Genomic DNA, 16,855 nt, shown 5'->3' with positions numbered 1-16,855 from the left:
CTACAGATTGTCTTTTGTATACATTCATCGCCCATCAATTCGGCAGTTTGTGTCAGTTCAACCTACTGGATCCAACAGTTTTACCAACTTTGAAGATGTCTTCAACAGACAACAATATCTGTTAAATCAGTCTTGTTTAAGATAGCAAGTTCGCCTACAATTTGATTTAGATGCAGGTTTTCCACACTAAATTCTACACTTGATATTTTCACATGACATGATTTAAGTTTATGAAAGTGAAAGATCAAAACTTGATCTCTTTGTCACCTCTAATATGGGTGTAAAAAAGACTCCCTCAAGTTTTTAGAATCTTGACCCTTAGATGAAGATCAAGGGCCAAGATTATCTTTGAATCTTGGCCCTTGATTTTCATTCAAGGGTCAAGATTTTCCCAACTTAACTTAAGTTGGGGAATTAACTTGAGGAAATCCCTTGCCGAGTAATCAGCATAAACTAATTGTTCCAACATGTAAGTAGTAATTTTTTGCTCTCCATTTGGTCGATACACTCGTACCCACACCATAATAAGATTTAGTTTTCAGCACATAAACATGCCAATACCAATACATCCCCCATAATTGCTAACCTTGATCTGTAAGTGCCAATCTCATGCGAGCATGACTAAGATACCTACGATATTGGTACGTTTATACACAAGCATAGATTAATGTTAAGACTTAAGACAATTGTAGGATTCATTTATATCTCATACGGTGAACATTTAGACAATCTTTGATGACAAAAGTGGTGATAGATGGATCCTATTCAATACATGTACATGTTTATTTCAGCACTAGTGTGTATCAGTGTAGTGTAACACATCCTCCATTAATCTGTACTCTTTGTATACATGTATATACTAGATTATGGATTTTACAATAAAACTAAAGGATTTTTAATAAAATCTAGATGAAGTAATTTTTCTGACTTTTGTTTATATAGATAAATATATATAAATATATAGATATAGATATAGATATAGATTTTATATAAAGTTATATAGAGAGATATTTAACAAAAAAAAAAAAAAGTAGTTAAGGAAACCTATTTAAGGTCATTCCGAACCTAATTTCAAACCTCACAAAAACCCTATTTCCATCCAAACCACCAAATTCAAAAGAGAACCAGATTTTTTGTCCTCTCTTTTCGTTTTGAGCGTCGAACAAGAAAAAATAAAACAAAGGTTTTTGTTTTTTTGACTCTGGATCAAAATATTCTTCATTAGTTATTATCTTTGCCGTGTATTATTCTTGTAGATTAAGTACATGTAATCTTTAGGCATATGTACCAAATGCTTAAATACAGATCGCTGTAAACAATACTTGTGCATTCAATTCAATTCAACTAGTACACATTAGAGGCAAGAAAACAAAACGAAACAAAATTTCCATTGCTCTCGGATTAAATATAGTCAAAGTCACTTCACAATGCATAAAAACGTATCAGTATGCAAACATAAATATGGCAGACAAAATGCTTTGGCTATTTATACAATTGAGTTTTAAAAAAAGCAATCCTAGATGGAAAACGAAAGTGTAGCAAAACAATAAACAAAGAAACCTTGATTCTATAACGTATTTCCACATATAATACAATATGTACCGTTATTATCAACTTCGGCTAGGAACCACCCCAAGAAGCTATTTTCTTAGGCAGCTGTTATGGATGAACTTAATACCTGGATCTGCAAATACAAACATTTATAAAGAAATTATAGCAAAATTTGGCATTTTTAATCTATTATTTTACATATTTTTACATCCTATAAAGATGTAAAATTTTCCCCTTTCAACAAAAAAATAAATAAACTTTATAACTTGGTTAATGTGGAACTGGTCGATTTTTTTTTCAGAACAGCTGGAACGATATCGGGTCGAAAGTGACCCGATTTAATTGCTTACAACCTCTTAAATCACTTCATTCCATTAACAAAATATATCGGCATTTGAATAAGATACTTTTCAAAGTCATATTAATGATATCGAAAATGAGGCATGTGACTACTACTCATAATCCTAAATGACTAAGAAATGGATCTAAGACATGTGGCAAGATTGAAGGTGAAAATAAATGAGCGGAATCCGTGTGTAAAACTGTTGATTAGTCGTACTCAGGCTTATAAATTTTAGGCTTATGTATCGTTACTCTAACAATATATTTACTTACACAACTACACAAATATGTTTGCAAGTCAACACAACCTGGACTGTTTACTTAAATAAACTATCCATTTCAGCTCAAACTCGCATATTTACACACCTACACTTTTGCCACATCTACTCTTCTAGAGTTTAGCCTTGTTTCCCATTATATATTTACCTTATTTACAAGCATGTTTACTTGTTCTCTATACATTTCCTTCAGGTCCACGATATCAGCACGAAGCTCTTCAAGCTACAAGCAAACAAAATGTACATAATTACAATATAAAACATCATATTCTTATTTTATGGATGGTTAATTAAACAAAAATGCAGTATGTCCTAATTCTGGAATTAATTTTCAAGAAGAGGGCTCATCAAAGCAGAAAAACAATTATAAAGATGAAGCTTATTCTAAGAAATTGATCACACAGTGTGTCACAACAAATGGTACAGCAGTTGCACATAGGATCTGCTGTGTAGTCAACAGTGGTGGAATAGTGGTTATCGGTGCTCAGCTAGAACAACGGACCAAATAACGGTCAAAAAAAGGGTCCCGCTATGATCGGTGATATTTACCAATAACCCACCGATATCGGTCAAAATAGAGGTTTCCAGGTTTTTATTTTTTGTTAAGACCCAAACTTAAGGTCTTAAACACAACATTATAAACACTAATTTTTGCAAGCCTTGGTTGATGTGGACTCGGAGGAAGCTATCAAGACCTATGATTTAATTCAACAACAACAAAACCCAATCCCTGCGTTGGGGTATGGGGGAGGTGAGATAGAGAGACTGCTTCCATAAGGACCTCCGGCCAAACGAGGAGAATCAGAAAAGAGTAAAAGGGGGTAATAAACATACCTGTCGGGACCTACCCCATTTAGACCCCCAATTAGAAATTACACATATAGACCTGAACCTACTTTTACCTGTTGCCCACCCCGTCCGAACATCCAATTCGCCACCTCTAGGTCAACCTACTCTTTTTTAACCGTTGACCCGTTAACCAATCTATCAATGGTTTAATACTAGATAATTTTTCAGGAGGTAGTATGGTAGTATACAGCAATTAAACTTGGTAGGGGAAACAGAAATCAAAAGAAAAGTTGGAGCATGATCAATGTGAAATATGTACCTCTTCATCTCGTTCACCCATCAGCTCCAATGCAGCAGAGTGCCTCCGTCTAAGTGCTTCTATGTCTGCTTTTAAGCCAGGGAGTAGAGACACCTCAGACCGCAATTTTTCACACTGCATCAAATACACATCAAAGCTTTATAAAAAAGATGAAGCCAATAGAAAACTATTCCTATTTGCTAACAGGAAAAGAATGTCAGTGACACTGACAGAAACAAGAACAAGTACTAAGATAGAAAATTATACCTCCTCAGTCATCGTAACCAACTCCTCGGCTAGAGAGTCACGAATGGATTCCAAAGATGCCTATAATTCACATTGAACCATTATCTACTCGATTAAATTGGATAACAGGAGAAAGTTGGGTGGAAAAGATGTATTATTAGCCCAAAGTCTGTTACTCTGCTTTTTATACAAAGAACCTCCTAATCAATTCATTCATAGATTATATTCTAGTTGTATGATTCTTGTAATCATATTGACATACTAACTATTTATAACCCAACAAAAATGGAGAGAAAGTTGTTTCTGGGTCCATCCAACTGTTCAGACCCATACTGATGTACAACTTTCCAACCCACCCATCTTGCCACCTTTAACCCTCATGAAAGATTCAGATTGATACATACCAATCTATTCATATAAGATGCAAGTTCTCCCTCCTTTTGGCGCAGTGCAGCTTCAAATACATTTGGGGTCATACTTTTTAAATGATACGAGCTCATGGTCGGCTCTCCAGAATTTCTTCTTTCAGAGAAAGTATCAGATGAGTCCAAAGATGCCTGAAGATAAAAACTTTCTTCCATGCTACCCAGACTGCTAGCATTTGAAAGTCTATGAGATAGGCCTGTGAATCATGCATAAATCAAAAGCAAAATAAGAGGATGATGGATCACATATAGAGATGATCAATCTTCTTTAGTAGAGGCGTAGAGAGATGACAAATCAAAACAGGGTAGCATGTATAACTATGTTGATAACTTGTTAAGGGTGGGTTAATCAGTTTGCCAACAAAAGTTGTCTTTTATATACAAGAAGATGAGGGGACATGTATAACTATGCCAATTATATTTTACTTAAAATAATAATACTCCAGTCTTTTGAAGGAAAAGAAAAAAAACTGGGGGTTAATGCTAACACGCCATTATACCCGTTTGACCCATTTCTTATTTACCCATTAGAGATCAAGCATAACACAAATCGACCCATGCATGGACAAATGGGTCAAAAACTTAAAGTAGTCACCTCTACTCCTTACCGTTTTCATAGGATGACTTGGTTCTAGCTAGGGGACTTGGTTCAGACAGAATAGAAGGCTGTAGACGAATTGTTGTTTCTAATTCCAAACGTGCAGCTTTCTCACGTTCAATATCCTGCAATCATCAGGATAAGTTTTAATAAGTTTTCAATGAATATGTTTCTCGAAATATCCTGGAAATTGAAATACAAGAGAAGCAAAACCTATAGTGAAAAGCATTAAAATTAGAAAAATTAGAATTATCGTCTTAAAAAAAGTACAATGATAAATTGTGGTAACTTCAGCCAATTTACTTATGGGAAGATAGGTTGATTCGGGTTATGATTTATCTCTAAAAGGGCAAGTAGGTAAAATATAAACTAAGCAAGAAAAATACTGATGGAGTGATGGGAACAAGTCACCAGGGTAGAAAGTCTCATAAAGTGTAATCAAATGCACAACTACTCCCATATAAAAATTTGAATCTTTTGGACCGAAAGTGGTTCTGGTCAACCCAACCCCATGTGGAAGTGCACCAAAAACTGTCCGCATATTTCCAGCTATGAGGAGTCTAATAATATCACAAGGCCTAGCTGAATTATGCTCAACAGTTCAATAAGGTGTGTGTGTGTGTGTGTGTGTGTGTGTGTATATATAACTACCAGGGCCCAATTGATGAATGAAAGAAAGGCTTTATAAGCCTACACCAGTGTTAAGTAAAGTAAAGGTATCCTAAATGCTACCTGCAGGAGAAGTTCCCGATTAGTTAATGCTTCATGCAGCTCTTGCTTGTGCTTCCTCTTGAGCTCCCTTATCTCTTCTTTTAGTTGATTCACATGATCTTCACGAGTATCTACCTCCTCTTTCAGTGCCAAATACTCCCGACGATTTTCAGATGCTTTCTGTCTTTCCTTCTCAAGAGACCTAACAAGTTGTGTTTGCTCGGATCTTAAAATTGAAATCTGCAACATAACAAGGGTAGGTCAACGACTGCTATATCGTTGAAAGTCTAGAGGTGACAATTTAGACCTGCTTACTTATAAATGGGCTTATTTGGGTTACTTCTAATTTCAAACAGATTAAATACACAAATGATCTAAAAAGGACTGGGTCAAATGGACCAAAGTGCCCACGAGTTGAAAATCGTCCAAAGTGTACTTTTGATGCATACATGATACAACCTCCTAAATTGTTTTCTTTGAAATATTCATATTATTTATCTAATAACATCGTTTCTGGAATTGTAATCATCGCATTAACTCTTCAATAAAAAAGTATTTAAAAAATATTAAAAAACTGAATAAAATAAAGTGTTATGGGCTGACCAAACTCGTTAACCGACCAACACATCTTGTTTTCTACTTTTCTCTAATTGAAACAAAGAAACCAAATATAAGTAAAAGCACCTGAGCTTCAAGAACGCTTGTTCGAGATATTGTTTGAGATAGGCGTTCATTTACAGAGCGTTCTTTTTCCTCTGCAGCTGCAGCTTTGGCTTCGGCTTCCTTTAAAATCAAACGTTGGAGAAACATTAAAACTTGGAAATAAATAAATAATAATCATATCATATACAAGTATATAGTATCTATAGGACCTGAAGCCGTGAATTCAGTAATCTCTCAACTGTAGTCCAAGCTTCTGCTTTTCTAGCTGTTGTTTCCTGTTACATTAAGAGTAATCATTAAAAAACTTAATAAAATAAAAATCAGAAACAGCTTATAAAAGAAGGCAAACCTGCATAGCTTCTATCTGCCTCAAAAGAGGTCTAGTAGAATCAGGAATTTCCATGACCAACACTTCGCATCTACGCTCACTTTCCTAGAGACATTATACAGGAGGTTTAGGAAGCCAAACGATGATGAATCATTAGAGGTGGCAAATTGGGTGAGTTAAATAAGAGGTATAGTTGAAGGCACAGGTCGGATTGGGTTGACCTCAGATACTTTGTGTCCAACTTTTTATGACTGATTAATGTGTCAAATATACTTCGAAAAGTCAAAATTACTTTGTCTATAAACAAGCGTTTTGGAGACAAGAATTAGCATATTTTATGCACTAAATATACCCATTGGATAGCTCTCCACCCATGTGACACATTTCAAATTAATGCTAATATTTTATATTTTACCACGGCTTTACCTATAAGGAACAACACACAACCCACCTAGACCCATTTATATGTAAAATGGTTAAAACTTCCACCTTTTAACCATGCATGACTTATGAACAATTTAATATAGAGTGTAAGATTGACTCAATAAAAATATTTATGAAGCAGTTGTATGTACTTGGTATCGTTTTTGGAGGTCCTCAACATCTCTCTTAAGCATATCTTCTCTAAACACCGCCTGCAAATATCAAATTAGATAATTTAATATATATAACTTGATATATTTATCAAGAATATACATACAAAAAAGTGTTCCAAAAATGGAAACCTGCTGTTCAGTTCTGCTCAAAGTTTCTCTCAATTCTTCTAGGGTTTGGACTAGCATAACTTCACGTTCCTCGGCCTCTTTAAGGCGACTCTCGACCTCAGTTTTGGCTTCACTGTTGGCACGTGCCTCTGCTAATGCTTCCGCTTCCTTGGCTGCAGCCAATGCATTTGTATAGTATTCTTTTTGTGTTGTAAGTTCAGCCTGGTTTTTTTCTATCGTTAACTGAAGCAATTTTTCTGTCGCTGCCTTATCCCTCCTTATACTTTCTACTTTACTCTCTTCGACCTGGTATGCATAAAAAGGATAAGTACCTCTAACAACAGTCTGGGAAAAGAATAATACTCCTTAATATGCACAGACAGTGAAATTGAGAGCAAATAATCATAACCAGCCCATAACTCAAATGTGTCTAATGGGTTACAGGTTTCCCACAATCTATTATTATTTGATGATTTAAAGTTTTACTTGTTACCCAACCCACTCATTTTTTTGCCACCTTTTATCGTAATCACATATGTGTTGTTTATATACCCTGTTCCTTAATGTGATGGTCGAGAGTTTGAAACACTTTAAGGGAACCATTGATGCCATAATAATCAGTTATTCACATGTTCTTGCATAGGTATACACTTAGTAGTGTACTTTATGGCTTTTGAGCTGAAAGAGTTATATAGTCATAATATATATGTACATTGTATCATATAAATTATAATGATATGATGACATATGCATTGCCTATGACAAGACCACTAGAGGTAACTAATTTGATGTCTACATATTACCCAATAAGCTGGAGAAGTACATTACCTGTAATTTGGCCATCAATCCTTTCTTCTCCTCTTCAAACTCCCTGATCTAGCTTTCACAAACTATTCCATATTAGGATATGTGGAGAGGAACAGTTTAAGCTTCTAAGGCAACATACAGTAGCATCATTCAAAGTTACACGTATAACATGTTTATATAACATACCTGTGCTCGCAGTTTCCTAATTTGAGATTCTTGAGCTGCTTGTTTCTTTGAAAGCCCTTCACCTAAATTCAAAAATGAAGAACGGAACTGTTAGAAGATGAAGATTGGCAACAAAGAAGTTGAAGTAGGATTCACAGTAGGAATTGTCAGAATACCAAATGAAATAACACAACTCTGGATTCAGTCTGCAAACATTTGAATCAGTTATATTCCGAACTCCAACAAACAAGCACCTTAATGCAACAGGATGACAAAAATGCAACAAGAATCATGCAACACATCCTTTTTAAAGTGGCAAAAGAGGCTAGTGAGCATATTCTGTAATGGTCTAACCATCCAACCTCCGAATCCGCAATAAAAAGATATCCAGTTTTTATAATAAAAAAACTTAAAAGCTATGCTTGAAAATACACTTTGAGCGGCTATCACCCCTTTCGACCAATAGAAGCCACTACTTTTTTAACTAATTTTGTTATTATCCATTTGACCTATTAGATATACTACATAGCCCCAACCTGTTCTTATATTTTTCTATAGACCTGAAAAGAATAGAAACCGGTTTTCACAACCCATAATCATAACAGGTTTCTATATCCTTAAAACCGGTTTCTATATCCTTTAAAACCGGTTTCCTTTCTTTTGTAAGGTTCTATATCCTTAAAACCGGTTTTGTTTAACCTTTCACATTATGGACCTTGGCTTAGGGTTTCAGGCGTTGGAGGTGGGCATCCCATCGCCTTGCGCCTAGGTGCATGCTTTTAACAACTAGCTTGAAGCTACTCATATTAAATGTTTAGGTGAGCTTATTACCTTCTGCCATAATTTGGGTGATAATTTCATCCTTTTCTTTCAGGAGAGCGGCAGCATCACTTTTCTTATTTTGCTCTCGGCGTAATGTATCTCTTTCTTTTGTGAGGGCATAAACCTGTAGTGAAAATTAGAATTACAATATAGCCACCAACATAGGTATGCTGACATTGCATATCATCATCTACATCTCATTTGCACTGATAGATTTAATGGTACCAACAGGTGAATATATTGACCTCGGAAGTGCAAATAGATATAATCGGTAATACTAAACAGAACGAGATGAAAAAAGTATATGAAGCACACTGTTAAAAAGTAGATGCAAATGGAAGCAGAATTTCTAAAAAGGACGGTAACCAACGCTAGGCTCAATCCAATTCCATGTTGAGTGGTCAGAAAGGGTTTGTCTGCAAACTTCATAATACATCTCAAAAAAACTAATATTCCGATACTTGCTATGTTGCTTAAAGATAAAAATTTGTAATCTTGAAAAAATTTACAAAGATGAACTATCTACCTTCTTCCTCCCCTTCAAGAACCAAAACACTTTAATGATCAATAAGATACTATAAATACTTCATGTTCCTACAAATATAAATCCTTGATTCAAAACAAAAATAAAATATATAAATTGCTAACCTTTCTTTCTAGACTTGAGACCCTTTGGTGATACTCTTCTCGTAGAGATTCAATATCTGCTTCATTTGGTTTTCTCTGTTTGATAACGGAGAAATTAAAAGGAAAAAAAAAACAGATTTCAAAAAATTTTATGCAAAACCCTAAAAAATTAGCCAGGCGACAGCAGATTAGAGGCTGGACTTTTAGGGTTGACGGGTCGATTTTGTCTTTGACTTTGTATTTAAAGCCTAGATGTTTATATGGGTATATTTTTGGAAAACTGGCATGAAAACGAATTGAACAATTCTAAAGTTATCTAAAGTGTATTCAAGATGCATAGACCTCCTCAATTGTTTTATTACAAAAACTAGATTGTCATTGCCATAGTAAAGATTTTTCACCCATTAAGTATTTATAAAATTCACGAAAATATAGAGAAACAAGATGAACATGTCGAAAGTCACTTGGTCTCCAAAAGTGTATTAGACTTAGACGGGCATAAAAGCTACAAAATTATTTAATTTCAAAAACCAGATTACCAGCGTAATAATATAGTTTTTAGCCATTAAACATTTAAAAACTGAAAAAAGTATACTAAAACAATATCCTGTTATAGCAAAAACCCATTTTGACAGTTAGCCAGGCAACTGGCTCTCATTTTTCCACCTTTAAACAAAAATGACATTATAGTTGGTATAAAGCACAAGCCTTTCACAATCTTAAAGAAGAGGAAACACAAGCATTAATAGAGCAAGTTAAAAACAGTAACAATAATACCTCCAATAAATTTGGATTTAACTGTAGGGGCAGACATGTGCAAAGTGTATTTAAAAATGGTATTCATGCTCCTTTGGAACTAGACGAAACACTGAAAACTAAACATAGTGACAAACATGGACTTGAATTTTACCATCTGATCCTCAATTACAGATTTCAGTTGCTCATTCTCATTCATCAGTTTTGCAATTTCATCAGCTTTTGCCTGTTAACAGATGATAATAATAATAGCAACAACAATAATAAGTGAAGTTCAATGACTATCATAAAATTAAAATTTGTTACCAAGAAAAACAGTTCTACAAGATATAGGAGTAATTAATCAACATTTCAACATTTATATAAACAATTTCAAAAATCTAAAAATTAAGAAGTTGTTTTTACGAAGTATACAAAAAAAAAAGGTAATAAAAATGATTTCTGAAAAATGGCTTATCTGCATAGGAGAGCAAGTTATAATTTCAATAGCTTATCAAGAATTATTGGCTGTGTCAAAGAAGAAACAATTTTTTATCTAGTCTGTAGCATAACAAAGTGCTAAGGTCCATGCAATATTTCCAGTAGTTTGATTATAGTATTACAGATATAGCTTTTGTGAAAGGAAAAACAAAGATTAATCACACGATTTTGATCTTCTGACCAATTAGTCAATTACGATATTGGGTGTTTGTGAATGTTCCTAGAGGTTGCAGGGAAACGAGTAAAGTAGTACTTACATAAAAAAAACAAAATAACCTACATATACTTCCCATGTAAAAGAACATCATACGAATTATGAAAGTTCCAGTATGCACAATGCTTAAATTGCCACCAAGGACTACTGAAAGAAAATGTTTTTCTATATAAAAGATCATTGGCTTTAAGTATTGCGTCATACGAATTATGAAAGTTCCAGTATGCACAATGCTTAAATTGCCACCAGGACTACTGAAAGAAAATGTTTTTCTATATAAAAGATCATTGGCTTTAAGTATTGCGTCCATGCTCATCTAATATACAGATATACCAAAATTTCAACCAATACTTAACATAATCCATCCTTCAGAGTGCCATTCATAAATTCTTTCATATGTATCCTAATCAACAAAATAATCAAGAATAGCAGTTTTCATAAACCAACTGTTCGACTTTTCAATACCTGCGCTTGTCTAGCAGCCCCTAAAAGGGCAGTCTCCATCATCTTCATTTCCCTCGTCACTTTCTCTAGTTCACGAGCCGAATCTGCACTGTGAGATAAATTGTTTTCTGAGTTAGCAAGTTCTTCATTGATATCACTTTGATTTTCACTGATTAGCTGGCCTGGTATATGAGCTTCAGCATTTGCATTTTCTTCCTTTGAACCTACTTCAGGAACCATCATAGAAATGCCCCTTGAGCTTTCTGACAAGTGTAGTTGGCCTTCTTCAGCAGCATTTGCTACATCGAGTGTGACAGACTGAACACCATTTAACACTGTCACTTTTATATCTTGACCATCATATGAGGGTTTCACCACTTCAGCTGCAGAAATTTCATGTGAAGTCTCTTCAGACTCTATCTTTAGTGCATTCTCATCCTTCTGCAAATCAGGAACATGGTGCACTTCATTCAGCTCAAAAGTGCCTATAACTTGGTCGGGGAAATCTGTAGGCTCGTCTTGTATTGATTCAGATTTCTTTAGTGAGCCACCTTCTGAGTTAAGATCCAGAAACTCTGATTGGTCATTATGACCCAAACTTAATTGGTCTTGTGAATCAATTTCAGCTTCAGCTACAGCTTCACTATTGTTAGCAACGGGAGTAATTTTCTGTTCAGATATTACAATATCTGTTACTGCATATTTTCCAGCAACATTCTCTGCATCTTCTGTAATTGCAACATTTGTTTCCAAGGGTTTACCAGCAACATCTGAATTCTCAAGCTCAACATTCATTGTTCCTGCGGGTATTTCAGTAGAGTCGTTACCCTGTTCCAGGGCCTCAATATTTGTTTCTACATGGTGTTCCTTATGCTCTTCAGGCTTCAAAGTCTCTACATTTTCTTCTTTAACAGATTCCCGGTGTTCAACTACAGATTCCGGTGATGAATCATACTGTACCCCTTCTTTTTCCTTTGAAAGAGATGAAGGTTCAGGACTTGAAGGTTCATGTTTTTCCTTGGACTCAACAATTCCATCTTCAGCTTTCTGTCCCATGAAGGACATCAAGTCAGAAGACCATGACCCTGAAGCTGGTGGCAGTTAACAGTGTCAACATTTGTCTATACGGTAAGTTAAACATGAAAACTAACTTACAATTATCCAGAACTAATTACAATCATCATCACATAGATACAATTAAAAGTGTGAAAGGAATAAAACAGAAACCAGCATACTCGCCTCTTTTAATATCATTAATTTTCCAAATTCAAAATTAACCTAATCTTTGAATGATAACAAATATGTAGACAAATCTTTTTGTATTTGAGAGTTCCGTATACGGTATATCTAAAACAGACAGTATCAAAAAGCTTTTTGCATCACCATAGCAGTCAAGGTGTGTGGCACAAGCATAGTGCTAAACTCACAAGAGTCAGAATACTGGCAAAAACCATACATTTTCAAATCAAAATAATAGAAGTCAATCATAACAATTCTATTCTGAAGTGACATATTAAAAAATTTTCAGTCAGCACTAAACTGCCAAAAGGATTAACAAGACGACCATGTTAAATAAAAGGCATAATCTTGAACAAGAAGAATGCAAAATAACCTATCATCACAAATAAAAGAAGAAAAGTCAATGAACAAAACAACTATTAAATAAATGCTAAATCATCATACGCCCTGTTTATTCCACCGAAACTCAACTTTCCATGGAAGTGTGCATGTTGGCCAGCCCATAACTTGATTTACATAACACTCAATTCATATAAAATTGGGTATGAATAAGATAACATATAAGAAAGTTGGCATCATGTCATTTGACGAACAGAATGTCATCATAACATGATAACATATCCATTCATTTAGTGGAATCATCTGAAAGATTTCCAGTAGTCAAAATGCTGAATGAAGATATATTTACTTAATAGTGTTCTGTTAACTTTAATCTCCTCTAATGCTAGAAGATTTGTTGGTTTTTATTAACCAAGCAGGTGGCTTACCACAAACAAATTTTGCAGTCTCTAAACAGACAATGGTCAGTTACTCAAAATTCCAAACAGAACTACAGAAGTAAAGCAGAAAGATCCCTTGCTGCACTTACATCAAAAGATAGCTCAAGGCTGGATGTTTCCTTAACCTTCACAAGGAAAAATAATCTTTTGCTTGGAAACAAGTTAGCTATCGTTGTTCTGATTATTTCGATCTTGGTTTATACTTGTCATTTTTTCTTCTTATTTGGTTTAGTATGTTGCATTAAGAAACTTGCGATTACTGTTTATAATGGTAATTCCCCATACAAATCAGAAAGTTCCATAGTTAGGAAGCTTATAAAAATAGTAAGATATTTGCCGAAAGTCACCATTCCCAATGGATTATGGTTTCAAATTAAGTGTTCCAGATCTTGTATGATGGTTTCACAGTTTCACTTGACATCAACATAGAAGTTGCCAAAGCCACTTTTGTTAGAACTTTTTTTCATACGAAGGAAAATTAAGTCATTCCATAGTTCAAAGTTAAATAATGCTATTTATTCATTTATTGCAACAAATAAAAATGACCAGCGATATAAATAGCCATGGAGAAACAACCGCGGACACTACAATCATCGTATAACCTTGTCTTGTCGTGCACACACACACACACATGTATATATATATATATAAGCCCTGACAGTTAAATAATATGTGTTTTACTAATTACTATAAAATCAAAAACTGAATTGAGAAATGAAAGATAACTTACAAACTTAAAGCAAAATACCTTCTGTAGTGGAAGTAGTAGTACCACCAGCCTTGTCTTCAAGTCCAAGAGCGCTGTCGAAATTCTTTTCTATATTCTTAACACTCTCACTGAACTTGTTAACTGCTCCAGCTAAATCCGGAAAGTTCCCTAACGAAACCTTGCTACTAAACCAAGCCATTTCCTAATCTATGACTTATATATTCAACCACTGTTGCAAAACTATTTGATTCGAGCTGAGTATTCCCCAACTACTCACTACAAGGTAGAGCGCCGAGTCGACCCGAGTTGACCAATTACTTCGAGTACTCCCCGCCTTGGTCACTTTGACCCCCCAGTATTCCCCGTATACACCCGAGTACTCCCAACTCCCTAGTCGACAGACCTAGGAGCGGCTGGCAACTTCTGCTACCTTGTATTCAATTCCTTGAACATACACAGATCAATCTCATCAAAAAACCTACAAATACATTGAAAATTTTGTTTTTTTATATATGAAATGATTAAACTCAATCTTGGCAATTAAGGCACACAAAGCACTCCACGGGTCAATCCCACCAGTAAAACGACAGATTCAGTGCATTATTCAACTTGATCAGCAGCAATCAACTAAACTAGAAAAACCAAATTGAATAATCTAAAATCAAATGGTAGTTAAGCTAATGACCCTCGTTTTCAAAACCTTAAACCAATGAGACCCAATTTCATAGGTTTACTGGCAAGCACTGCGTAAATTAAACTCATCAAAACCCCTACCGATTTATATACAAAATTTATTATAATCATCAGCATGTTTCAATTGCACCCTTAAAACCAACTGGGTTAGATCAGTGGTTGGAGCCCTTACCTTAAGAGACAGAGGTCAAGGGTTCGATCCTCATGCCCAGCAAGGCTGGAGGTCCTTTTCTACCTTTGGTAGGGGTAAGATTGTCTACATCTCAACCTCCCTATACACCGTCGAAGACGGTATTTGAGACCAAACAACCCGGCATTGGGAGTTACTTTACTTTTTATGTCCAATTAAGCTCAAATTGACACATTAAGTCTCAAATTTAACATAATTAACATTTGATCTCACAATTATTCAATGCCTCCAATTAAGCATAACCAACAATTAATTAATAAACTCATTTCTAACACATTAGGTTTCGATTTAGACACAATTAACATTCAATTGCACAATTAATAAACTCAAAACTTTTAACATTAGGTCAAAATAGATATACTAGTATCTACAGTTAAATAATTTCAAATTTACAGTTATATGAATCTCTAAATCCATACGTATATACATATATTGTAAATCGGTGAATCTATAATTTGTGTTACAAGCTTTCAACTGCAAGTGATCTATTTCATATTTTCGGCTATATATATGGATCTCGATACATATATGTATTATATGATTACACAAGATATGATTACAGACATACCTTAATCGGCAAAATCTATGAGCACAAATATGTGGCGCGAAATCTGGAACAGCTAGATAGTAATGTGATGATATATATGTAAAAATGGATTTAAGGAATATGACTTTGAGCGGAATTCAGTGTTTTGTCCTGACGGTCGGTCGGTGAGTTTTTGTTTTTTTTTTCTGCAACACCAAGTGAAAAGGAAATAAAGAAAAAAACAAGTGTTATATGGAAAGAAGAAAATAATAATCATCCAAAGTCTAATTAAGAAAATAATTAGTCATCTCATCAGTGAGACCCACGTTCAAATCTCGATGTGTAAAGTTTATTACTATTAATCATTGTATAGTTTGGCTGATTAATAAGACGTTTTTTTGTTCCCTTTGTAGTTACCTGAAAATTTGAATAGCATTCTGCCTTAAAGACAAAAGAGCCGATAAATGAGACGAACATACTCTGTTCATTTGAACGTTCAAAAATATTTGAGAAAAGAATTTTGAAATTATAAAAAATTTACTTTGATTCTTTGTTGGGAAAATTCACAATAACGAACACATTACCAGACAATATCACAACTCTAAAAGACGTGTAATCACTTTCAGATTTGAATCAATTTGTCGGTTCACCCAAACTATTCAATCGAATACAGTTAAGAGAATTTAGAATTTTTTGTGTGTTGTTGTTTAAGAGCGTGAACCAGAGAAAATAAGAAAAAAAGAAGATATCGACCATCAACAATGAACGAGTATTTCAATTAGGCCCAATAACTGCCTTTTAGGAAGTTAATTACTAAGTTTCAAATTTGGCAAAAATAGTTCATCAAATTCCGAAGATGAAGTTTTCGGAGAGATTTTTATCATAACAATTCAATGGAAATAAAATAATTTCGGAGTTCCTTATTTGTTTTTTTTCTCTACTCGTTTTAGAAAGAGAAATAGAACAAAAAATGCATTTTTCTTTTTTTGTTTATGTGTTTTTTTTAAAGTTTGATACACAAAGAAAGAAAAAAAGTACCAGTTTTTTCTATATGTTCTTTCTAACTATAAATGATGACGAAAGGAGCACTAAGTTATTATTATTATTATTTTTTTTTTTTGTAAGATATAAGTGTTAAGTCTTTCAATATAATGTATACTTTGGGCAGTGAAAGAAATGATTTCCTTAACATGTCAATTCATTGGATATAAATATTTTATGGAATTTTTTGTAACGAAGACACTTACCCATATACATTTACATGCTCACCTTATTTGTCTAGAATTTGCATTTTATGTATAGTGTTAATATGTTATTTAAATGTGTCTAAATTATGGTATATTTGTGTTGGCTAGTAAATTTTTGTGCTAAAAGGTGTTATTTTAAATGATTGATGTTACAACTTAACATCATTATTGAATCTATGTTGTATTTAAGTTAGACATTTTTTTTTTTTTTGCATTATTTTATA

At 34.1% G+C, this 16,855-nt stretch overlaps 1 protein-coding gene across 1 annotated transcript; it reads right to left on the bottom strand.

The window, feature by feature from the left end:
- Nucleotides 1-1,370: 1,370 nt before the first annotated feature.
- LOC122606876 (golgin candidate 5-like) lies at nt 1,371-15,585 on the bottom strand. Its single transcript, XM_043779758.1, has 20 exons — nt 15,427-15,585; nt 14,015-14,453; nt 11,270-12,339; nt 10,265-10,336; nt 9,376-9,450; nt 8,737-8,851; nt 7,927-7,988; nt 7,762-7,809; nt 6,955-7,239; nt 6,805-6,864; nt 6,251-6,334; nt 6,111-6,176; nt 5,923-6,021; nt 5,260-5,478; nt 4,538-4,652; nt 3,909-4,126; nt 3,526-3,585; nt 3,280-3,393; nt 2,320-2,394; nt 1,371-1,684 (listed from the first exon to the last, which is right to left on the bottom strand). Exons 2-20 carry the CDS (start codon nt 14,172-14,174, stop codon nt 1,649-1,651), a joined length of 3,033 nt encoding a protein of 1,010 aa, XP_043635693.1. The 5' UTR covers nt 14,175-14,453; nt 15,427-15,585; the 3' UTR covers nt 1,371-1,648.
- Nucleotides 15,586-16,855: the final 1,270 nt, after the last annotated feature.

Source organism: Erigeron canadensis, chromosome 7 (genome assembly GCF_010389155.1).
Source record: "Erigeron canadensis isolate Cc75 chromosome 7, C_canadensis_v1, whole genome shotgun sequence".
Taxonomy (NCBI): Eukaryota; Viridiplantae; Streptophyta; class Magnoliopsida; order Asterales; family Asteraceae; genus Erigeron; species Erigeron canadensis.
Note: the sequence above shows the minus strand (reverse complement) of the source record. Positions and strands in the feature narration are given on the sequence as shown.

What these genes read in the sequence shown, in the direction of transcription:
- LOC122606876 (XM_043779758.1), bottom strand. Translation starts at nt 14,174, where the DNA reads ATGGCTTGGTTTAGTAGCAAGGTTTCGTTAGGGAACTTTCCGGATTTA. An exon ending in TCTCAAGTCTAGAAAGAAAG is followed by an intron (nt 8,852 to 9,375) that starts GTTAGCAATTTA and finishes TTTTCACTACAG; the next exon opens with GTTTATGCCCTCACAAAAGA. An exon ending in TAAACATGCTTGTAAATAAG is followed by an intron (nt 1,685 to 2,319) that starts GTAAATATATAA and finishes TTGTATTTGCAG; the next exon opens with ATCCAGGTATTAAGTTCATC.